General features: G+C 49.0%; 1 protein-coding gene across 1 annotated transcript in view; it reads right to left on the bottom strand.

Moving 5' to 3' along the window:
• Nucleotides 1-18,855, bottom strand: part of Tmc7 (transmembrane channel like 7) — a 49,376-nt gene extending 30,521 nt beyond the window's left edge. The window contains exons 1-2 of the mRNA XM_031388042.1: nucleotides 18,717-18,855; nucleotides 26-266 (exon numbers count right to left, since the gene is read on the bottom strand). Of these exons, the coding sequence (XP_031243902.1) occupies nucleotides 26-266; nucleotides 18,717-18,780 (305 nt within the window). The 5' untranslated portion in view covers nucleotides 18,781-18,855. The remainder of the gene's footprint in view (nucleotides 1-25; nucleotides 267-18,716) is intronic.
• Nucleotides 18,856-25,346: the final 6,491 nt, after the last annotated feature.

Raw genomic sequence — 25,346 nt, forward strand, 5'->3', positions numbered from 1 at the left:
ACTTCTAGGTGGCTACTGAACCAACCTTAGTCTCCGCTTCTCAGAGATGTTCAGTGCATACTTGCGGATGGACTGGCTGCTGAGGTTTTCTGTGATTCCTCCATCCAGCTGGGAACTGAAAGAGTCTGTCGGCTTCAGCAGAGTGCCACTCTGCTTGTCCCGAGAGAGGATGTTTGTCCTCCTACGTGCCACTGACCGATAGCTTGGCAGCTCTTGAAGGAAGTTCACAGGTGGAGAGAAACAGCTAGAACCCAGAGACAGGTTCTCTGAGTGACAGAAAAAAAGCAGAATTTACTCCAGATGGAAGCCATTGGATCTCTGACTATGAACAAGCCTTGCAGACTGTCACCCATCAGGCTGGTGACAGAATAACTGGACTTTCTTTTCTCTTTTGCTGTGCTGGGAATTGAATACAGGACTTCGCACATGCTAGGCAAGTGCTCCACCTCTGAGCTATATAGCCAGCCCTTTATTTACTTAGAAAGGTTTTAATAAGTTTCCCAGGCTGGCCTTAAATTTAAAATCCTCCTGCCTCCATCTCCTGTGTAGTTGGAATTACAAAGCTGTGCCAACCCAAATTACAAATCTGGGCCATTCTGCTTTGATTGCAGGTATATGAGTGTTCTCCTGTGTGTGAGTGCATGCATGTGTGCAAGCACACACATATGCACAAGGCAGGGTCTCTCACTTGAACCCAGAGCTCACCCATTCTAGCTGACCAGCTTGCTCCAAGAGATGGGATATCTTTGCCTCTTGAGTGTTGAAGTGAGCTGTACAGCAGCATTCATGCGGGCACTTGGGCATTCAAAGCACTTTACCCACTAAGCCATCTCCCCAGCCCTGGCTGTGTGCAGTTCGACATGATTAGGCACAGATTAATGAAATCATTCTATACAAGCTCACTATCGATGTGTCTGCAGAAAACACAGGTCCAATTGCTGAATGAAGCTAGTAATGTGTGTGTGTCTCCAGTAAGTGGGGGAGATGATAAGAGCCATGATTGCCTAAGCGATTACCTCCATACACATCCTAACGCCTATCCTTCCTGTCGGGTGCTTAAATGGCTTAAGTTCACATCCTGACCTGGTCCCTTTTTTGCTGTTTTTGGAAGGGGGGGCCGGGGGAAAGAGTTAACTTCTCAGAGCTTCCATTTCCTGATCCCAAATAGTCATTCCACAAATAGATCTACCACAGGCCCTTTCTGGATCTAGGGATACCATGGGAATTGAGAAAAATGTCCTGCTCTCATGCAGCGTAGACTCTGAGGTGGGCGAGAAGACAGTCAGACAATAAGCTGGTGATAAACTTCTCACAGGAAGTGGTAAGTACAATGTCAAAAAAACACAAAGACACAGTGTGGGTGCTGAAGGGTAAGAGACAGAGGTGAGACTGGGGTCAGGCACTGCTTTTGGCTAAGGGTCAATTCTTTCTTTCCCTTAGCTGAAGCTCAGTGAGAAGGAGGCTATGGGGGCGGGGGGGAAGCAGAGGGAACAGGAAGTGCAAAGATCCTGGGGCAGCTGGGCAAGGGGCACATCTGTAGAGGAGGAGTATGCAGACTTCGGACTGGAGCACTGGTGGGCAGACAGGAGCCTAGAGGTCCACTTGGTTGGTAGATGGTGGAGCCATCCAGCCCTTCTATACCTCTTCCCGCTAAGCCTGAGCTGTGACTTGCTTTAACCAAGGGCGCAAAAGAAAAATACTCTGCCAGCACCAAGTTATAGAAGAGCCCAGAAGCCATTTCTGGGCATTTGGCAGCCAGTTGTGTAAGAACCAGCCAGAGTCAGCAAGATGGCCCATGGGGTAAAGGCACTTGCCACTGAGACTAAGGATCTGAGTTCAAACGTGATGGGAGGCAAGAACCAACTCCTGCACGCTGTCCTCTGACCTCCAACATGCAGCCCAGCACGTGTACATACACATTCATGTACGCACAAAAATAAACGAATGTAATTTAAAGGGTATCTAGTCAGTAGAACCCACGGACAAGAACCAAGCCCCTGCCTTTGTTTCTGCTCACAGAGAATATTCATGTGGGCATTATATGTACGATGTGGAAAAAAACAAGATGCCTGTGTGGCTGGGCTACAGCCAGTGAGATCTTTCAGGCTTCACATGACCCACAGATGGGACCAAACAAGGAGTCACTGAGGACTTGGGGCCAGAGCTGTGTTCTGATTACCCTTTAACTGGTCCCTCTGAGCAGGGTGCTGTAACTCATGCTGTGATCCTAACTACGCAGACTGAGATAGAGGATCTTGAATTTGAAACCATCCTGGGCTACCCAGTGAGTCCCTAAGGGCAGGCCTGGGTACCCCATAAGGACAAGCCTGGGTACCATGGGTAGGGTTAGAGCATCACAGGTGCTCACAGGGGTGCAAGGTTTCAGTGATATGGCACACACATTGTGTTCCCCTAATGATCCAGGAAGTGTGGGAGGGCTTAAGGAGGACAGGGCACCAACATTCCAGGTCTCTCTAGAATGTGCAGATTACCTACCCTCTGCCCCTCCCCACCAGACATGCTCAGACACAAGACAGCAGTTGTCTCACTGTGGATGACGCAGAAGCACGCGCCCCGGCTCTGCCAACCTCCATGAGCAAGCCATGCCACATTCATACATACCACACCCTGAGGATGTGAGGCACTCCAGTGACAGGCAGAGCTGCCTCCAGCTATTAGACTCAATCTAGATGGCAGCAGGGCAAGGGTGCAGCCTTGGGCCACTCCTCCTGCTAGGCAGCAACAAAGAACTGTTATTAACCAGGAACAAAGGTCTTTGAATATGGAGCCTGTTGAATATTCAACAAACTGTAGGGGGTCAGGAACCAGTGCAGTATGGGAACTGAAGCTTGGCCTGGCTTCAGATCTGCACGGTTACCCACCAGCTAGGCCACCCCAGGAAGACATCAATTCTATTCATCTCAGAGGGAGGGCATCAGACACCACAGACCATGGACACCTGTCTCACTGTGAGCTCTCGCTTTGGGCTTGGCTGTTAGAAGTACTGAAAAAGAAGCCTAGCAGTGTATACAAGTAAGGCCAGCAGTCAGAAGGCTGAGGCAGGAGGATTGCTGCAAGGGTGAGACCAGCCTGGGTTACACAACAAGAGAATGACTCAACTTGACTGGATTTAGAATCAGCTAGGAGACAGTCAAGTTGAGAATGAAGACTCACCATCATGGGCTGGCTCAGCAGGTAAAAGAGCTTGCAGTGCAAGCCTGAGGACTTGAGTTTGATCTTGATGGTCTCTGACTGCCACATGTGCTATGGCATGCACGCGCGTGCACACACACACAAGGATTCACCACCACAGGGAGATAAAGGATCTTACCCACTTGCTACTAAGCACTGGGCTGATTGGACCTAACATCCTATCACATTACCCATGTCCTGCCTTCCCCCATGAAATGGGCTGTGGATTTGCAATGGCCTTGTAAATGTTAACATGCCACACAGGTAAAAGGTAATGGCTCAATGTTCCTCCCCTTCCCACCATGCTTTGTACATGCTTTTCTCTTCAGCCACTCCAGGGACTGATCCCATCATTAACTGAGACACATCCAGTGGTGTCCTCATCCCTAGACTCTCCCTCCTTCTGCTTTCATACAGGGCTGTGCTGGTTTCAGAACCTGACATTCACCTGGCCTCTCATTCAGCTACGAAGGTAGAGACAGAAGGCTTCGGGGCCCAGGCTCTTTAACAGGGCAACTGAGGCTCAGAGAGATGACGATTCTCACAAGGCTCCATGTCAAGATAGCCTTGGCTCCAATGTGTTACAAAGGCCGCTGGCTGCACCTTTCTGAGCCTTGGGCAGCTCGTCCTTGGGGAGTGTGAGTGTCAGGTGCTCCTCTGATCTAGTCCTACCATCAGTGTGGCCACTTAGGTAGCAGTACGGGGGCTGCGTACTTGCCATTTACATGTTCTCAACCTCGGGGTGACTGTTGAGGATCAGATTGCAGCACCTAGGCTGTTTACTAGGGCAACAGGGCGAGGGTGACAGGTGACATGGATCAGAGCAGGGAGCTCCCTTTTTCTCTTTCAGAACTGGGACTGAACCCAGGGTCTCAGGCACACCAGTCAAATGCTCTGCCATCAGCTGCAGAGTGGCCTCAAACTCAAAATCCTCTTGCTTCTGCCTCCTCAGTGGCTGGGATGACAGGCCTGTACCACCAGGCTCAGCTCAAAGTTGAGTCTCTGAGTCTAGAGCAGTGTCTTGCCCCTAGAAGGCCCTCTACTTGAAGACTAAATCAATGAACAGATGAATGAATGAATGCATGAATGAATGAATGAATGAATGCAAGGGCATGTGGAAGGCATCCTTGGGTCCTGGCAACTATTTCCACAGGCCATCCTAGAGAAAAATATAAACTCTCACAGGAGATTGGTCAAGCATGATCTAAGTGGCACTAAGGGCCCTGCAGCTTCCTCAGCGTGACTGCCAAAGGCAGCTTCACCCATATTTGGGGCTGAGCTCTCTTGGGCCTTTGCTTCCTACTCTTAGGTTTATGGAACTCTGGGTAAGAAATGACCTTGTAAGTCATGGAGAATCTGTCAGTTACTATGAGGATTACAAGTGTCTTCTTTTCTCACAGGGAACATGTTCCCAAAATGCCAATGGATGGCTGAAACAAAGAACTCTCTTTACCTTACTATACTATACTATACTGTACGTGCGTATGCACACACACACCATTTAAGTATGCATATGTTGCTGGAGATGAACTCAGAGCCTTGGGCATGTTAAGCAAATACTCTCTCACTAAACTCCAATGCCTGCTCTGTCTTTCCCATCAAAACTAAGCACTTACCACACACTGTGGCCTTAGCTTTCGCAGTTGCTTTTTACTTCTATGTGGAGGAGGGGTTGTCTTGCGAATGCATGCAGGTGCCTGAGGAGGCCTGAAGAGGGCTTCCAGTTCTCTGGGGCTGGAGTTAGAGGCAGTCATGAGCTGCCTGATATGGGTGCTGAGGGCTGAACTCCTGTCCTCTGCAAGATCAGTGCTTGCTCTTCGCCACTGAGCCATCGCTCCAGTCAAGCTTTTAGGTTTGACAGCAGAGCCATCATGGATTTCTTAGAGAGGGACACACGACAGCCATTCCCATCTTTAATCAAGGCTGTTTAATGTGTGTTGTCTCTCTCTTCTCTCATGGACCCCATTTCTCTCCACCACTACTGAATCCTCAGGATCTGCACAGGACTTGACCCATGGCAGTGTCTGATAACTGATGAGTGAGTGAGTGAATGAATGAATAAATGAATGAATGAATTGGGAATGGAGAATCTGGTGTTGAGGACACTGTTCAATTATCTACCAAGTTTTTTGTTTGGTTTGTTTGTTTGTTTGTTTGTTTGTTTGTTTTGAGACAGGGTTTCTCTGTGTAGCCCTGGCTGCCCTGGAACTCACTCTGTAGACCTGGCTGACCTCGAACTCAGAAATCTGCCTGCCTCTGCCTCCCAAGTGCTGGGATTAAAGTGCACCAGCACTGCCTGGCACATTATTCTTTTCTATATGGATGATAAATTTTTACAATTGAAAATAAAATTTGAGCCGGGTGGTGGTGGCTCATGCCTTTAATCCCAGCACTTGAGAGGCAGAGGCAGGCGGATTTCTGAGTTCAAGGCCAGCCTGGTCTACAGAGTGAGTTCCAGGACAGCCAGGGCTACACAGAGAAACCCTGTCTCGAAAAACCAAAAATAAATAAATAAATAAATAAAATAAAATTTGTTGTTTTTCAGTGTGTTTCTGTTTGTAGCCCAGGCTAGTTTCAAACTCAAGATCCTTTAGCTTCAGCCTCTCTAGCCCTCAGATTACAGGCGTGAGCCGTCTGTCCCAGGGGGAGGGGAGCTGGCAGTAAACACAGACTGTACTTGATGTTCTTGTTTCAGATTCTTTCCACAGACGTGTTTATGGACTTGCACTTTGATCTGTTAGGAGCACAATTCATTGTTCTCAAACAATCTCACAACAGGGAGACGCTGATTACAGAGCCTGCTTACACTGGTTCCTGGGCACTTGTCTACTCCCTGTGGGTTGATGTCTCTGTTATCCCGGAAGCTAACTAGAGGGAGGAAGACTGATAAATATACACACACTTACAGATTCCAAAGGCTTTTATCGAAAAGTTTCTAGAATTCAGAAACTACTTTAAAAGCTACCACACACAAGGTACCCATCAAGTGATATATGGGGTCATCCAGGTGGCTCAGCAAGTAAGGCACTTGCTGCCAGGTCTGACAACCTCAGTTAAACTATATATTATAGTTATTATATATATATATATATATATATATATATATATATATATATATATAGTTTGTTTGTTTTTGTTGTTTTTCGTTGTTGTTGTTTCCTGAGACAGGGTTTCTTTGTGTAGTCCTGGCAGTCCTGGAACTCACTCTGTAGACCAGGCTGGCCTCGAACTCAGAAATCTGTCTGCCTCTGCCTCCCAAGTGCTGGGATTAGAGGCGTGTGCCACCATTGCCTGGCCCTTCCTTATATTTTGTATGGTTGAAAAATTATATATTTTTAAACTCATGTTTTCAGAGTTCTTTCTCACAGCCTTAAGGGCTGTCCTAAAGGTCACAGCATTTTACCAGAGGCATTAGACACACCCTTACCTCCTAGACTTGAGATGTCTGATTATCATGGAGTCATTAACCTTAAGGACATTCCTCTTTGGAAGAGCATGAAAATATGTATATTAGCAGGGCAGTGGTGATGCACACCTCTAATCCCAGCACTTGGGAGGCAGAGGCAGGCGGATTTCTGAGTTCGAGGCCAGCCTGGTCTACAGAGTGAGTTCCAGGATAGCCAGGGCTACACAGAGAAACCCTACCTCAAAAAAGAAAATATGTATATTATTAAAATATGTATATTATTATACAAATAAGCCTTACACCCACAACAACCATCGATGCCACAGAGGTCCACACCCTGCTGGCTCTGTTTCAGAGGTGGGAACCATCAGGAAGGCTGGGAAGAAAGAAAGAGTCATCCTGGAAAAGGCTATCCAAGGGAAAAACAGCAAATGCAAAGGCCCTGAGGCAGGTGGGGATCGGTAGACCTGAGAAAGAGACTGGTGAGAGTTAATAGGAGGACAGTAGGTGATGGGGGACAGACCAGGCCACACAGGACCTTGAGTATCAGGGAAGACATTCGATTTTGTCTGATAAAGTGGGAGCCATGAAGAGTTTGTGCCAGAGGAATGCTTCTCCAACTGGGGTTAGGCAGAGTCACGGTGGCTACCACTGTCTCTACACGGTACCATGGCTACAGGCCAAGCTGGGCACACTCCCCACAAGGAAGGTGTAATATTGGTTGGTTTTTGCCAACTTGACCTAAACCTAGACATATATGATAAGAGAGAATCTCTTTTACTTTTTAGATTTATTTAGTTCTGTGTATGAGCTTTTTGTTTGTATGCATGCCTGTACACTATGTGGATGCCTGGGACCCTCAGAGATCAAAGAGGGAATCTCCATCAGACTGGCCTGTAGGCAAGTGTATGGGGCATTTTCTTGATTAATGCATGATGTGGGAGGACCTGGCTCATTGTAGGTGAGGCTACCCTGGGCAAGTGATCCTGGTCCTGGGGTGTGTAAGAAAGCAGGCTAAGCAAACCACCTGGGGCAAGCCAGTAAGCAGCAGCCCTTCATGGCCTTTGCTTTGGTTCCTCCCCCGACTTCCCTCCATGAAGGACTATAACCTGGAGGTATAAGCTGAAGTAAACCCCTTCCTTCCCAAGCTGATTTTGCTCTCCGTTCTTCTCATCAACAGAAACCCAAGACAGTAGGAAAAGCTCTGTATCTTGGATCATAAAGCAAGCAAGGTTTGACTGAGCAAAGGCATTTTTCATTTGGTCACATGTCCAAAGCTACCTGTGGCTGGTGCTATAAGGGACACTGTGGAAGAGCCCTCTTCCCTGCAGGGAAGAGTGGAGGAGTCTGTCAGATGCCTGGACAACAGGCTAGGAGGACCAGCCTGAGTCACATCTGCTGGTGTGAGAGCCAGGCCAGGAGCCTGGCTGGGCTGCACCCCACATTTTACAACCGGATGAGCACACGGCCCTGAGGAGCAGGTGACTAACTTGTTAATCAAGGCTACCACTGGGCCAAGTGCCTGGATTACCTAGTTGACAAGCCAGAGGAGAGCCCAATGTGTTGGTTCTGGGCTAGTTCCTATGAGTCGGTGTGCCTAATCATGTGGAAGACATACAAAGCAGAGAGCCCTGCCTCCCTGGCCACCTGCCTGGTGCTGAAGCCCAGCTCCTCCTCCTACCTGTGTGGGCAAGCAAGCGTCCTGACCACCCTGTGCCTTAGTCTTCCCACCTACAGAAGGAACAGCTGTCCTGAAATCAGTCGGCTTCCATATGTAAAGAGTTTAGACAAGAGTCGGAGGAAAAAAAGTCACGTGTCTCAAATCCCTGCTGCCCACATTGAAGGAAATGTCCCCAAGTGACAGTTGCAACTGTGTTCTAACAAAAGCTTATTCACAAAAAACAGGTGGCAGCTGATGTGGTGAGACACGTGTGGCAGCTGGGACTTACTATTCATGTGCCCAGGAGGTATCTTCTTGGTAGGGGCCACACTTGTCCTTAGTGGCCTGTCTTCTCTCTACCAAGATCGCTTCAAAAGATTCAGAAGACAGAGGCTGAGGCAGGAGGACTAAGAATTTGAAGCCAGTCTGGGTGAGGCCCTTTCTCAAATATAAACAAATAGAGCTACAGAGATGGTTCTGCTGGTAAAGTGCTTGCCTTGCAAACACAGGGACCTGAGTTCAATCCCCAGGATCTTCATGGAAAAGCTGGGCATAGTAACATGTATTTATAATCCGAGCACTGGGAAGGTAGGAGCAGGCGGATCCCTGGAGCCAGCCTTTAGCCTGCTTGCTTTGCTACTTGGTGGACTCTAGGCCAGTGAGAGATCCTGTGTAAGAAAAAATTAAAGGGCTGGTGAGATGGCTTAGTGAGTAAGAACACTGACTGCTCTTCCGAAGGTCCTGAGTTCAAATCCCAGCCACCACATGGTGGCTCACAGCTACCTGTAATGAGATCTGATGCTCTCTTCTGGCGCATCTGAAGACAGCTACAGTGTACTTATGTATAATAATAAATAAATCTTTAAATTGAACAGGATGGAACCTGAGAAACATTACCTAAGGTTGACTTCTAACCACCATGTGTATGTGCACCTGCATACACACACACACAGACACACACACACAGACACAGACACACACAGACACAGACACACACAGACACACACACATAGACACACACACACAGACACAGACACACACAGAGACACACACACACACACAAATAAACAAATGAATGAATGAACGAACAAATGAACAAGTAAGTGGTTTCCAGTGTTTCTGAACACATCGTCAGCAGCCTCTAGGAGCAGGCACACAGTGCAGAAGCATATACCACAAGTATGGAAAGCTTTCCCACAGGATCCCCGTGAATCTCACAGTGGCTGGATCACACCAGGTCTTCTCATGCACTATCCTCCTCTGCAGCTAAGATAAAAACTCTGCCCCAAAATGAGCCAGCACATGAACCATGAGGGGAGAACCTCAGGACATGCGCACTCCATACCCCCACCATGGCAGTGGTCTGGCACCATGTGTCCCTCGGATGGACACATGGAAAAGCAACCTTGAGAATTTCTCTGCTCCTGGGTGGCCATCGTGCGCTGCTCTGGTTTTCATGAATAGCTTTGTCATAAAATACAAAAGCCGCTGGCTCTTCAAGGGTTGGTTGACTCTGCACACCAGCCATTGTGGCAGTTCTTGGTGCCTGACAGGCTAAGCTTGGGTGAGGCCCCGGGGCCTGCTCCTGGAGGCAAGCAGGATACAGCACTGCCTAACAGGAAGTCACTGGAAGTCAGAAACGAGTCTGGGGGTCCGCAGTCTCTTTAGTGGGCACCCCCCATTAAGTCTCATCTTTCTTTTTTTTTTTTTTCTTAGTTTTTTGAGACAGGATCTCCTGTAACCCCAGCTAGTCTCAAACTCAATACTTAGCAGAGGTTGGCCTTGAACTTTAATCCTCCAGGTTCCATCCCCCAACTGCTAGGATTACAGGTGTGGACCAGCACATCTATCACTTTCCAATACCAGCACCCTGGGGACTAAGCCTCCAACACAGATCCTCCGGGATAAGCTACCACAGGGGGCTTGTCAAATAATGTCTCTGTGCCTCAGTTTCCCCAGAGGTGAAACAAATAATCCTGTCCTGGTTTGCTTTCTGTTGCTGTGAATAAATGCCACAACCAAAAGCTACTTAAGTAGAAAAGGGCTAGGCTGGCTTCCATTTCCAGGTTAACAAAGTCCACCTTCCAGGCAGTCAGGGCAGGAACTGAAGCAGGCCACGGAGGACCGCTGTCTACTGGCTTCCTCTCTGGCTCACGCTCATGCTGCTTCCTTAGCCCAGGAAGGTTTTATCTAGGCCACATGCTATAGGCACCTGCCTCTGGATGGTGTCCTGGGACCTCTCACATCAATTACCAGTCCATATAATCTCTCTCAGACACGGCCACAGGCCAATCTGATACCCACAGTCTCTCAGCTGAGGTTTCCTTCTTCCCAGGTGTCTCGGGTTGTGTCAAGTTGACAATAAAAAACTACCAGGACAAACCCTGACTTACTTCTCTGAATTTCTGAAAGAACTTGAGAAAGTTACATTACAGATTCCACCGGCAAATGCAGACCCGGGCCTGCAGAGTCTGCACAAACAGGCTCCAGCTTGCCTGAACCTGGGCCACCCTGCTCTTCTAAGATCTCACCAAGGCCTCTTCAAACACACCAGGGGGTGTCCAGCGGACCAGTCCGCTGTCACTGGTGCCTCCGCGCGTCATTCGCTGGGCAGACAGGGGCTGGGTCCTTTAGACCCTCAGGGACCTTAAAGCCAGGTGCAGCAGGATCTTGGTGTTCACCACAGAAAAGACTCAAAAGCAGTCAAGAGTAAAGCAAAGTTATCGAGGCTACTGACTGGAAAGACAGAGTTGAAGGGAGTCCAGTGCAGGTGGAAGAGAACTGCTCTGCTGCCACCTCAGCAGTCACCATGGATACAATTTAGGGGCTTCCAAGTTTAGATGTTAAAGGAAGTCCAGGCTGGCCTGGAGGCTTATCACAGAACTGTGTCCCCAGAGAGTTATGTAGGTTCCCAGTTTTTGGAAGGGTGCACTGGAAGAAACAAAATACAATTATGAAACTAAGAGGTTCTTGCTCTTCCTTGGGTCACAGGATGCTGGACTTAAGAGCTTCATTCAGTAGCCAGAGTTTTTGTTTTGTTTTGTGTTTTTCCTCTCAATAATTCGTTTTCATTTTATGTGTATTGCTGTTTGGCTTGCACACATGTCTGTGTGGGAATGTCGGATCTCCTGTAACTGGAGTTACCAGGAGCGCTGAGCTGACGACATGTGGGTGCTGAACCTCGAACCTCTGTGAACACAGCCAGTGCTCCTAACCACTGAGCCACCTCTCCAGCCCCCAAGTGGCCACATAGTGGGACTTCTCAGAAAGGAGAGGGCAGTGTTGTATACTCGGAGGTCAGCTAGTGAGGGACAGAAATCAGAACCAGGTGTGTGTGTGTGTGTGTGTGTGTGTGTGTGTGTGTGTGTGTGTGGTGGGGGAGGGCCTTTCTCTCCTCGTGTTCCTTGGTCCTTCCTCCCTCCTCCCTCTCCCTTTTTGTTCCAGACAGAGTCTCCATACAGACAAGGTTAGTATTCCTCCTCCCTCTGCCACCTGCTCACTAGCCACGGGTACCTTGCTTGGTTCTTCGCTTATTTTGTTTAAGCTTGGTTTCTAAAATTACATTTCCCTGTTGTGTGTAGGGGGTGTACCAGGAAGCACAGGCGAGTGGAGGGAAGTGAGAGTCTTCCCCTTGGACCATGTGGACCCCAGAGATCAAACCCTGGTCACCCACCAAGCTTGGCTGACAAATACCTTAGCTCTCCTGCCCTCTGCCCTTCTGGTCCCCTCTCTGTAGGTTCCTTCCCTTTGCGGTGCCAGCAAAGGCCCAAACACTTTTTAAATCCCCCTGCCTCGGCTTAGAGTCACTTCAGAGGCCCTGCCCCATTTGGGCTGGTACTGTCTCCCACACACACACCACACACACACAGACAGACTCACACACACACACAGACAGACTCACACACATACACAGACAGACACACACACACACACCACCTCCACCTTTGTGTTATTTCTTTCCCAGCACCTGGGCTCCCTTGGATTTTCTCCCCTTCCTTCTCTTCACTGCATCCTTCCCACAGTGCCTGACCTGGAGCTCAATGCCCTGCCTCTTGCAGGCTGGCTCCCTGGGGATCAGTCTAAGGGCCTGCTGGTTAGAGCTGGCCTGTCTCCTTCCTCCTCCTTCAGGGGGAGTGCCTCAAGTACACAGCCCAGCTTGACTGGGTGGTCCCAGGCCCAAATTCTCTCCTAGGGAGAGGCAGCAGCTTGCAACCAAGTCACAGCCCTACAAAGCTATTTCCCCCTTTTATCCCTCCAGACTTCTCACTTCCTGAAAAAACAAAGCAAGCCGCTTCTAAGCTAGGTCCCCATTGCTGGGCAGAGCTGGGCTCCTCTAGACAGAGGGGCAAAAATAACTGTCCCCAAGAGAACCTGACTGAAAAAGGCTCAAGTGATCTCCAGCCTAGTTCAGAACATTCTACCTTCCTCAGAGGCCTAGAAGAGTCGGGGTGGGGGGTCACCCCACCGGATAGGGCTAAGCAGGTAAAGGAAGACAGAAACAGCCATGTGTCTTCGTATCTATTGTGGTGGAGTAGACTTGACTTAAATAGATGCGAAGAATAGTTTTAAGTTCATGCACATGCCTGGTGGTGTATCTGCAGAGGTCCAGGCAAAATGGGTCTGTCACAAACCCTATGCTGTTAAGGTTATAAAGACCAAACAAAAATACCCACAGTGTTGTCAGGGCTCTGGGACAATATCCCAAAATATGCTTCAGAATCTCATGTTCCAGCTTCTAGGCAAGACATATACACACAGAACTTCTCTTGCCCACCCAAGGGCAGTCATGAAAACTAGACTCCATTGTCCCTAAGACAGACAGAAGAAAGTTGACTTTAATCTCCCCAGCCTGTCTAGGGGGCTAGGAGGAATTCTCTGTCTTTGTTTGATGGGTGTTGATAGAAATTTCAAGAGGGAACCTGCTCTGCTGAGTGATCCCTGAGAAGCTGGGTGCCCTGTGTGGCCTACTGGCACAGTTCACACGGCCTTGATATGCCTTGAGGTCCTCCAGGGCTATGTAGCTTCCCCACCTAAGCAGCACGTCACCCTGCACCTTTAAGTCTTCAAGTGTATCCAAAATTCTGATGTAGCCAGGCACAGTACACAGTTCAAATGCCGGCACTCAGGGTCAGAGGCAGGAAGGGTGGTGGGTTCAAGGCTAGGCAGGGCTATACTCTAAGACCCACAATAAAGGAGAAACGTTAGAAAAAAAAGGGGGGAGGGCAAGGTTTTACAACAACAAAGCTGTGCACATGAAGGACTGAGCATCTATACTCACAGGGGCCCAGGGACCAAGCCAGCCCGGTGTCCACGAGTGGATGTGTACACACACAGAATGTGACCCACAGAAAATGGAGCATTAGTCCCCCACGAAAGGGGACAGAGCACTGTGTCATGTGACCATGGATGGACTCCAATGAATTAGCCTGCTTAGGAAATACTAAGTTACACAAAGTAGAATTTAGCTGAAGGAAAGCTGCCTCCAATATGACAGGAGATCAGCAGTGCACTAACCAGGCTTGCTAGGAACAGTAAGAAGAAGAATTTTGAATCATAATTGAAGTCTAGGGTTTCCCCGAGAAAGTTTCTGCTACTCTTAGTTTCCGCTACTCTTTGTTCACCAAGATGGACCTCCAATTAGGCTTCATTCCCATAACAAAAGGAGACAGCCCTGACTAACAACCAGCCATTAGGCTACTCCCAATCAAAAAACATGCCCCTAAGGGGCATCTCAAGGGCACAGCAGGTTTGCAGATAGCACCAAGTCCTGGTCTGCCATTAAGTCAGAGCACAGTCCTGCCAGGTGGGCAAGAGGGATCTGGGTAACAAACATTCAAAAAGAACACCAGTTGATAAGAAATACTATTAAGAAATAATTCCAATAATATCTTTACCCTGTAAATCTCCCATCTGCCCCAGTGGCCAGACTTGCAGTCTCCTATCTTGTTTAAATTGTTCAGTGTGTGACCTGGGACAGGAATGGAGAGGTTTAAGGATGACAGCAGAGGTGAAAAACATGTGTCTAAGGCGGCTACGTTAGTAAAACACGTTCCAGTCAGCTCCTCTTTGGGCACAGCCAGGGTGGGATCCGAGTTATAATTAAGGTACTTTCTCCTTAACCTCCTGAGTGTGAAGGGTGGGTTCTCACTGGGGGAGGAGCAGAGTGGGTTCTCATTGGGGGAGGAGCATGCAGAGTGGGTTCTCATTGGGGCAAGGGGAGGACATGTTTCCTTTGCATCACTCCACTCTGATGAGCAACAGCTGGACCTGTGTGAATCAAACCTCCATGAAGGAAAGAGAAGAGGAGGGAGGAAAGACGTGGGGTGAGAGGGAGTGTTCGAGACAAATAATCTCAGCCTCAACAGAGGAGTATATGAGCACAGTAGCGTGGCAAGATGATTCTTTTGTGAAAAGGGGACACCAAGACCCCAACTGGTCGAGCAAGCACACAGGACAGAAGTTCACTTCCTTTTCATTCTAACCCAGATGATGACTCCCAGTCCTTTTCCCCGTCCCACCCTCCTAGACCCCCATTGTCTGGGATTGGACCTCAAAGTCTTTCATGGTTGCCTAGCTTTCAAGGAGTCCACTCAAAGGAAATGAAGGACAGTCGAGGTCACTTAAATTCTGATAACGAAGCAGGATGTGGTGGCATACACCTTTACTCCTAGCACCTGGAAGGCAGAAGTCTCCAAGGAGTTCAAGGCCAGCCTTGTCTACATAGTGAGTTCCAGGACAGCCAGGGACTCCATACTGAGACCCTGTCTCAAACAAACACATACACACAAACCAAACAAAAAAATTAATCTTGATAACACAGTAGGACCTTTGTATAAACAAGTTTTAGCCAGTTGGAGGGAAATGAGGACATTTGCATAAATGTTTCAGGGAAGGAGAAATAGAAATATTTTGATTTCTTGTTACAAACAAAAGTTTTACAGTGCTTGAAAGAAAAGAATATTAAATGTTCTTTGTAGGAGAGAAGGAGGAAAGGAGAGAAGGGAAATAGAGTGGGAGGGAGAGGGTGGAAGGGAAAGAGGGAGGGCAAGAAAGAGGGTGGGAGGGGAAGAGGGAGGGCAGGAAAGAGGGTGGGAGGGGAAGAGGGAAGACAGGAAAGAGGGTGGGAGGGGAAGAGAGAGGGCAGGAAAGAGGGTGGGAGGGGAAGAGGGAGGACAGGAAAGAGGGTGGGAGGGGAAGAGGGTGGGAAGGGGAGAGGATAGGAGGGAAAGAGGGTGGGAGGGAAGTGTGGAAATGAGGCAAGATGGGGGAGGCCAGCTACTTGTCTGCAGACACCCAGTGATTGGAGCGTCCCTGTGTGCCGCTAGGACCCTTGGAGAGACACTGGGAGGTGTGGCCATGACTGCCGGGAAGGAAGGCTGGGTCGCTGCTGCAGGTGGAGGCTTTGCTAGGAGCCTGCCTCCTCGCCGGCCAGCTGGACTGGGCCTTGGGTTGTACTCCTGTCAGAATCTCCACCTTAGAAATGTGGACATGAGCCAGGCGGTGGTGGCGCACGCCTTTAATCCCAGCACTTGGGAGGTAGAGGCTGGCGGATTTCTGAGTTCAAGGCCAGCCTGGTCTACAGAGTGAGCTCCAGGATAGTCAGGGCTACACAGAGAAACCCTGTCTCAAAAAACCCAAAAAAAAAAAAAAAAAAAAAAAAAAAAAAAAAAAAAAGTGGACATGAAGCCTCAAGAAAGAGACAATTTGCATAAATTTGCATGAGTCCAGCTCTCACAAGTCCTCTCATGGAGGGTTGAGCCAAGTGCGTTTATCCTCAAAGCCCTGCTAAGGGTGAGAGGCTCAGGGATCAAGTGTCTGCTAAGCTCATGTGAGGTCTGGAGTTCTACTCCAGGCCTGCACACACACAATAAAGCAGGAATCAGCAAGATGTGCAAGAACACATCTGTCAGCCCAGTACTCAGAGAGCAGAGGCAGGAGTTCAAGCTCAGCCTGGGCTACTTAGTGAGTTCCAGGAAGGCCTGAGCTGCATAACAAACTATTTGAAAAATAAAATAAAAAAGGTTAAAGCCAGGGGAAGGAAGAATCCCTCCCCCTCAGGAGAGCACATGGTAGGGACAGAGTCCAGCCTGGGGGAGGCAATCAAAGAGGGCTTCTGGGAAGAAGTGACACTGACAGAAGAGATTTATGTACCTTATAAGGAAGGATATGGTCCCCAAGGCAGATGGACAGGCTGGAGCAGAACAGTGACCATCAGGTGGGCCTGGGAGGAACAGGCATCAAAACAGGAACCAGTGGAGAGGGCCTTCCATGCAAAGACTATCATCAGAGTGTGCCAGACACCGAGGCCACCTTCCAGGAGCCCCATAGCACAAGAAAGCACGGCCATAAACAACAACACTGGCTCCAAAATGGCCCTAGAGAGCTACACTCCCAATGTCTGGGTGCTCACATCCAAGCCCAGCACTCTGCACACTGGGCAAGTTAACCCATGGACCACAGGACACTGTAGCCTCCAGCCTGCTCTCTTGGAGTCATCTGCTCTGGGGAGGAGATGAGCCATGTTGTAGGGAAAGCCCAAACTGCCCGAAGAAGGCCCAGGTAGAGAGGAAGGGAGGCCCCTGACAGCAGGGTAGGCCTGTTGATCAAGCCACGGGGGGGGGGGGGGGGGGGGAAGGACTCTCCAAGGCCAGGCAAAGGTGCAGGCTCCCCTCGACTACAGCCTTACTGTAGTAGACTTAGGGAGCAGAGACCCCAGAAGGTTCACTCCTGACTTCACGCATTGTGGTCTAGTACAGGACTGTCGCTCACCTACAAAGCACCATGCTGCTGGGGGGGTCCTTCTCCAAAGAGGTTCTACCTCACGCGACTAGATTAGGAGTTCAGAAAACAGCATCTCCCAGGGGCAGATGTTACGCACCTGTATTCCAGGGCACCAAGGCAGGTCAAATCGTAAGCTGAAGGCCAGCACAGTGAGACAGTGTCTCAAAATTTAAAACGAACAAATAAACATACAAAACTAGAGGTAGCGGCACACACCTGTACTTTCAGCATCAGGAGGCAGAGGCAGGACTCCAAGGCCAGCCTGGATTGCATAGTGTTAGTCTTAAAACACAAAAACAAAAACAAAAAACAAAAACAACATAGGCCAGGCGGTGGGGGCGCATGCCTCTAATCCTAGCTCTTGGGAGGCAGGGAGGCAGGTGGATTTCTGAGTTCGAGGCCAGCCTGGTCTACAGAGTGAGTTCCAGGACAGCCAGGGCTACACAGAGAAACCCTGTCTCGAAAAACCAAAACCAAAACAAAACAACAACAACAACAACAAAACAACTTTAAAAAGTAAAAGGAACTGGGAAATGTAGTTCCGAGGGAGCTCTTGTCTCCCATGCATGAGGCTCTGAGACCTACCCCAGTATTTCAAGACAAACAAAACCTTGCAGATATCCAAGGGGCTAGGGAGACTCAGTTATGTGGCCCCAGGAGTTGCTTACAGTGGACCTTCAACTCTCAGCAAAGACCCAAGAGTGAGACAGGGAACCGTGTGACCAAGCATGCTGGAATAAGAGGAAGATCCATGGGAGCCAACCAGAAAGACACTTGGGTTTCACAGTGCAGCATGGGACCCTGGGGTGGCTGGAAAGCGCTACAGGAGACACGCCCCCTAGCCCCTCACTGGGGGATTCCAGGCCTCTGGCTGTTACTGAAAGGCTGAAACAAGCTGACATCAGCAATGCTACGGCTGAGCATTCCCCCCCCCACCCCCCCACCCCCGCTTCCAAAGCATTGTCCCAGGATTGGGCTCTTCTGGAAGTCGAAGAGCCCAATGCCCTCTCGCTGAGCTTTGCCTTGGTAGATCCAATCTCACTGAAACTCAGACTGCAGATAACATTGTAAGTTCTCGCTCAGGACAGAAACAAAATAAATACAAACTACAAGGAAGCCTGCCTGAGGGGGTTGGCAGCTTTCTACTGTATCTACTGGATGGTATCGTTACACATTTCTGTAAAATCTCAGGAAGCGGTATATCTGACTTGTATACTTAACACAACTAGAAAGAGAATTTTCCTGTGTTCAGTAGGCTGCCACTGACTGTTGTCTCGCTATGATCGGGGCTGTGCTGGGCATCTGTTAATATTTCACTGTTCTTCAGTCAATGTGAGGCTCAGAGAGGGCAAGTGACTTGGCAAAATTCACACAGCAATAGAGAAATAATAGTTTCCAAGTGAGTCTAAAAGGAGTATTCTACGGGCCAGCCTCTGGGGCGGGTAGGTTGTCACAATCTCTTCACAGAATAAGATACCATGGCGATCTAGAGGCTGTTCTGGGTCCGAGAGTCATCGAGAGGAAAGTGGGGACTGCCTCTCCAGATCGGCAGGCAGGGCAAGGGGAGCCTCCTCGCCGGGCATGTCCGCTGCCCACCTCTTTCCCCGCAGCGGTGTCCCGCGGAGGACAAGGACGGCCACCCGGTCGTCCCGCACGCCTGGTCCCACCGCGACCTACCTGGGTGTACGGCCCGCTGCCGGCTGGACCCATGGCCCGGGTCGCCCGCGCTGCCCTCGCTCATCACGACTCGGCGAGGACCCTCCAGCCGCCTGGACCCGCGGCCCCGCCTCGTCGGGTTCCGGATGACGTCACAGAGGCGGGCAGGGCCGTTCTCACGGGCGCGGGGTGGGGACGAGCTACCTCCAAGAGCCTCTCCCTCTTCTTTCTCAGTCTCCTTCTCCCTTCCCCTTGGTCCCTCCCTCCCCTTTCCTACTCTCCCAGTGCGCTCTCCCCCTCCTTTTTACCCCCTCCTCCCCTTTTCTCTTTCCCTCCCTCCCTCTCTGGTACTCTGAGACCCAGGTTGGCCTTGAGCTCCTAATCGCATGCCTTCACCTCCCAAGTGCTTGGATTACAAGTCCCACTATTGTAACTTGTCATTTGGTAGCAAGTGTGGATCAGAAAGTGTGGAACGTTGCCATTTGTGTTAGTGTGTGTGTGTGTGTAGACACATGCATAACTAAGACAGTCATATGTACCTTACACTATATATATATATAATCAATGTATGTGTTGATGGCTGTCTAGAGGGTGCAGTCAACCCAACCCATTTGCATGGTTACTGGAGGGAAAGGCAGGTGGGAGAGGATTTGCTACATATGTTCTTCCTAGAAATGTTCTCTCACCAACACCCCATCCATTTTCACATACAGCTAAAACATAAAATTAAAGTAATGAATGGGGCCAGTAAGACAAATCAGCAGGTAAAGGTGTTGGCCACCAAGCCTGACAGCCTGAGTTCTAGCCTCAGAATCCACATGGTAGAAGGAGAAGATGGACTTCCACAGATGTCCCCTGCATGCATACAGACGCAAAAGAAATGCAAAGAAATGAAATTTGGAAATATTCTCCCTCTCTCTTTTCTCTTTCTTTCTTTCTTTCTTTCTTTTAATAGAATAGAGTTTATTCAGGGCATGGGGAAGGGAAGTTAGAGGGTAGTAGAGGCAGAGAAAGAGAGAGAAAAAAGAAGAGCACATGGGGGAGGAGAGAATGGGGAAGGGACGAGAGGGCAGAGCAGGATCAAGAAGGGAAGAGCAAGAGACCAAGAGGGCAAGAGCAGAAAATATTCTCTTAAAGAAGAAAGTGGGTCTTTAGAGATGGTTCATGGGTTAAGAGCACTTCCTGCTCTTCCAGAGGGTTGGGGTTCAATCCCCAGCACCCACAACCACCCTGAACTCCAGCTCCAGGGGCCTCTCTTGCGACCTCCACAGGCACCTGACACACATAGCATGTGTTCACACAAACATACATACACATAAATAGTTAAAAAAAAAAAAAAAGGAGCTTGGGAGACAGACAGACGGATCTATAAATGTGAGCCAGCCTGATCTACATAGCATGTTCCAGGCCAGCCAGGGCTACATAGGAGGAGAAAGAAGAGGAAAGAATTGGGGCTTGATGGGTGGAGTTGCTGTCCCACCTTCTCAGGAGGCTGAGGTGGGAAGATTGAGACCAAGAACTCAAGGCCAGCCTGGACAACATAGGACCCTCGACAAAGAAAGAAGACAGTGGAGCAGAGGAGGGAAGGGCAGGTGGTGACATACAGAGCAAGACTGCTATTTTGAGAATTATTAAAAGGCTCAGATGCCAGCTGGCACCGGAGACCTTTAGCGGTGGCAGTGAAGGCAGCCAAGCAGGATCACCAAGCTAGTTGAAGGTCAGCCAGCTTCCCAGCGTCCCTCCCTGTGCCCTTCACCCTCGGCATTTTCTTGCACTGTGCCCTCTTCCTCCCTTGTCAGTTAGATAGTGTCTATTGACCTCTGGCTGTTTACATGGTTCTGTCTTTGTAGTTTCTCTGTCCTACTGAATGATTAATACAGGATATTAACATTGATTTTTAAAAAACTGTCAGCCATAGTGACTCTGGCTTGGAACTCCAGAGCTCTAGAAACAGAGGCAGGACTGTTATGAGTTCAAGTCCAGCCTGGGCTTCATAGCAAAATCTGACTCAAAACAAATAAGAAAACTGAACTATAGGGGCTGGTGAGATGGCTCAGCGGGTAAGAGCACCGACTGCTCTTCTGAAGGTCCTGAGTTCAAATCCCAGCAACCACATGGTGGCTCACAACCACCCGTGATGAGATCTGACACCCTCTTCTGGTGTATTTGAAGACAGCTATAGTGTACTCATTTATAATAATAATAAATAAAATTTAAAAAAAAAGAAAACTGAACTATATAAGGAATATGACCCAATCACGGGGAGGAATGCTCCAGCATGCACCAGCTCATTCCTGTATGAGCTGGAATCTCACTGCAGCACATCTCCAGGGCCTGGGCCGTTTCTCCCCAATCAGAAATGTTTCCTATGGGTTTCCTTCATCGTCCAACCCACTTTCGCTTTCCTTTTTCATTATTTCCAGCTATTTAATTTATGAATATGGATGTTTGTGCATGTGCACCACGTGTGTGCCTGGTGCCAGTGGGGGCCAGAAGAGGGCATCACGTCCCCTGGAAACAGAGTTGCAGACAGTTGTGAGCTTCTATGTGGGTGCTGGGAACCAAAACTAGGGTCTCAGAAAAGAGACTCAGTGCTTTTAACTCCAGACCCTTGAAGTGTTGTTGTTGAGGTCTCATTAGCCCAGGCTGGCCATGAACTCATTATACAGCCAAGGGTGACCTTGAACTCCCACCCTCCCCCAAGTCCTGGGATTGCAAATGTGTGCCGCCATGACCAGCTTCACTGTCAACTCTTCCAGAAAACTATATTTGTAATAAAGAAATAAAAATGACTAAGCTGGGTGTGGCCATTTGAGGCCACCCTGCATAGTGAGATCCTGTGTCAAAAACAAAGAGGGGAGAGAGAAAGGAAAGAGAGAGGAATCACAATGGATGCTATCACAATCACCACTACCACCACCACCATCATCATCTGTGTGTGCTGTGTTTTGTGTTTGTGCAGGTGCATATGCACAGTATGTGGAGACCAGAGGTCACCTTTGGGTCTTACACCTCTGGAGCTTTCTGCTTTGCCTTAGTTACTTTTCTAATGCTGTGATAAAATACCACAACCAAAGTAACTTATAGAAGAAAGAGTTTATTTTGGGCTTATGGTCTCAAAGCATTAGCGTCCTTGATGGCAGAGTGAAGGTAACAGACAGTGGGCAGCTGAAGCAGCAGTTGAGAGCTCACATCTCCATCTACAGTCAGGAGGCAGAGAGGGCTCATCCCAAATGGCATAAGTCTTTTGAAACCTTAAAGTCTGCTCTCAGTGACACACCTCCTCCAACAGGGCCACACCTCCTAATCCTTCCCAAACAGTTCCCCCACCCCAACTGGGGATCAAGTATTCAGACATATGAGCCTGTGGGAGCCATTCTCATTCAAACTGCTATACTCTGATACAGTCAGGGTCACACTTAGGAGGGAGGCTGCTGAATGTATATCATCAGGATCTGCTGTGTGTCCATCTCCCAGACTCTCTCCTCTCCAGTGAACCTCCAAACTCTCAGAACTACTCTTTATAGGGAGGCAAGATTCCTTGCCTGGAGAGCCACAAAATCTTGGTTAGTGCTTTGCGATTTTAGGGTATTGCCGGCCTTCTATGAACCTATTTTTCAACAACATGGGATTCAGTTAAGACTTGCTGTCCAGGAGCCTCAGGGACCCTCCTGCCTCTGCTCCTAAGACGGTGATTACAAGAACATTGTACAGCCAAGTTCTTACTCTGTTTCCCAGGCTGGCTTCGAATGTACAATGCCCCTCCCTCGGTGCTAGGATCCTCCCCTTCCAAGTGCTAGGATGACAGGCAGATGCCATCATGCCCAGCTGGAGGCTGCTATTTTGAAACCTCTTATCAGGCACACGTACTGTGTTTTCTTTGACTAGACTCCCAATAGACAAGTGGAAGACACCAAGCACATACATTTACTAAAATCCTTATCATTGCTGCACTTAACAACCATAAATGACCTCAAAGCTATGTGGCTGTGTGGTGGAAGTCAACCCACCTCCCCAAGAGGGTCCTTGGTTTTCATTGTGTAACACATGGGTTAGGACCATGATGCCAGATTGCAGTGGCACCTACCCTGGGGGTAGTTTGAGAGCCTTGGTAAGCTCGGAATACTTTTGCTCTGAAGGGTAGAAGCTAGGATAGCTTCCCAGCACCAAACTAGAGGTCATCCTATCCCTCACAACCGCCATCCCGCCTCCCAAGAACTTGGAAACAAAACCCTGGACCGCTGGCTGGGGCAATCATTCTGGTGTTAACAGAGCACACTGCTCTTCCAGACAACTCATATTTGATTATCACCCCCATGTAAGACAGCTCATGGTTGCCTATAGCTCCAGCTTCATGGGATCCAACATCCCTTTCTGCTCTCCAAGAGTCCACATGTGTATATGGCAAATACATACAGACACATAGAGTGCACATAAATAAAAATTAGTGTGGATGGAGAGAGGGCTCAGCAATTAAGAACACATACTGCTGTTATAGAGCAGTTTGGTTCTCCGTACCTATGGTAGCCAGCTCACAGGAACTCCAGTTCCAGGGGATTGGAGACCTCTGGCCACTTCAGGAACCTGTACTATGTACACATACACAAATATACATAATACATTTTTAAGAACTGAGTCAAGAGCCTGCATTGCAGGAACAACTGTCTGCCATTTCTGCTTCCTTTTGACAAGAACTGAATTTTCCAGGATCACAACACCATACATTTTAAGAACATTTAGGATTTAGTCTTCAGTGGTGTCTTGGTCTTTACTGTCTGCATCAGCCCACACCTGCCTCAGCCCACACCGGCATCAGCCCACACCAGCATCAGTCTACATCTGCATCAGTCCACACCTGTATCAGCCCACACCTGCCTCAGCCCACACGGGCATCAGCCCACACCGGCATCAGCCCACACCTGCCTCAGCCCACACCTGCATCAGCCCACATCTACATCAGTCCACACCTGCATCTATATCATCAGTTCATACCTGCATCAGCCCACACCTGCATCAGTCCATACCTGCATCTTTATCATCAGCCCACACCTGCATCAGTCCATACCTGCATCTTTATCATCAGCCCACACCTGCATCAGCCCACACCTGCATCAGCCCACATCTGTATCATCAGCCCACATCTGTATCATCAGCCCACACCTGCATCAGCCCACACCTGCATCAGTCCACATCTGTATCATCAGTCCACACCTATATCATCAGTCCACACCTGCATCAGCCCACACCTGCATCTCCCTTGGAGAAAGAGGACATGGGAAGTAAGAACAGACCCTCGCTGAGGCTCCAGCTAGATGCAATTCTGTCTCTGCTGTCTGTGCTAGAGTATACTCAAAGGAGAAGGTTAATTGTGGTAGGGAAGGCATTTATACAGCTTAGCTCTGCAGGTCTGGGTCTTGGAAGTGATGTGGGGACTTGGCTAATGGTCATAGGCCACTAGAGGTGAGCCTTTAGAAGTTATAACCCAGGAGTGGTTCAGAGTCCAAGGTCTCTGCATCCTGTCCATCGCTGTGGTGGTTTGAAGATGCTTGGCCCAGAGAGTGGCACTATTAGGAGGTGTGGCCCTGTTGGAGAAAGTGTGTCACTGTGGGTACGACCCTCATCTTAGCTGCCTGGAAGCCAGCCTTCTCCTAGCAGACTTCAGATAAAGATGTAACCTCTCAGCTCTGTCTGCACCTTGCCTGCCTGGATGCTGCCATGCTCCTGCCTTGATGATAATGGACTGAACCTCTGAACCTGTAAGCTAACCCCAATTAAATGTTGTCCTTATGAGAGTTGCCTTGGTCATGGTGTCTGCTCATAGAAGTGAAACCCTAACTAAGGCAGTCAGTCACCATGTGATTGAGCTACTCCCTCCTACCACTACCCATCAGTCTACCATGCCTTCCCCACTATGGTGGGCTGAAATCCCTCTGAAACCATGAGCCCAAGTAACTCCTTCCTCCTTCACTGTCATACATTTTGACCACAGCAATAAGACAAATAACACACCTGGCCTTTTCCCTGGCAGGCCTTCGTGCATTCCCCAGCCCTCCTTGACCCTTGACCCTCTTCTCTATGCCTCCTCCTCTTGTGGCACTTACTCTTCTCTAGCAAAATCAATGACAGCTCCCCTTCCTGGTTATTATGGCATTATTATGGTTGTCATCCTACCCCAGTACAACAGAACACAAGTCTCATAGCAAGGATGGTCTGTGGTCATGGCAGGTCACCAAGAAATCCACTAGGCTTGTGGGAATTAATGGATGGAGGAGGGGAGTCTCTTTCTTTCAGAGATTGCTCAATGATTACTCATTCATTAATTTTACTGCTGTATTCGTTTTGTTTTGTTTTTGAGAAGTCGGGAGGGAAGGGGTCAGAGTTTCATGTCTCCCACATATCTATCCCATCAAATCCTCTACGTAGACTAGGATACCTTGAACTTCTAACTTACCTGCCTTCGATTCCTAAGTGCTGGGATTACAGGTATACACTACCATTCCATTTTATGAGTGTTGTGGATCAAACCCTGGGCTTCATTCATGCTGGGTAAATTACTAACAGAGCTATATTCCTGGCTCTTTTTGCTTTGAGACAAGATCTCATTATGCAGGCCATCCTTGTCTCAAGCTTGATCCCACCCCATCCCCCCCC

The sequence above is a fragment of the Mastomys coucha genome, unplaced genomic scaffold, assembly GCF_008632895.1.
Source record: "Mastomys coucha isolate ucsf_1 unplaced genomic scaffold, UCSF_Mcou_1 pScaffold21, whole genome shotgun sequence".
Taxonomy (NCBI): Eukaryota; Metazoa; Chordata; class Mammalia; order Rodentia; family Muridae; genus Mastomys; species Mastomys coucha.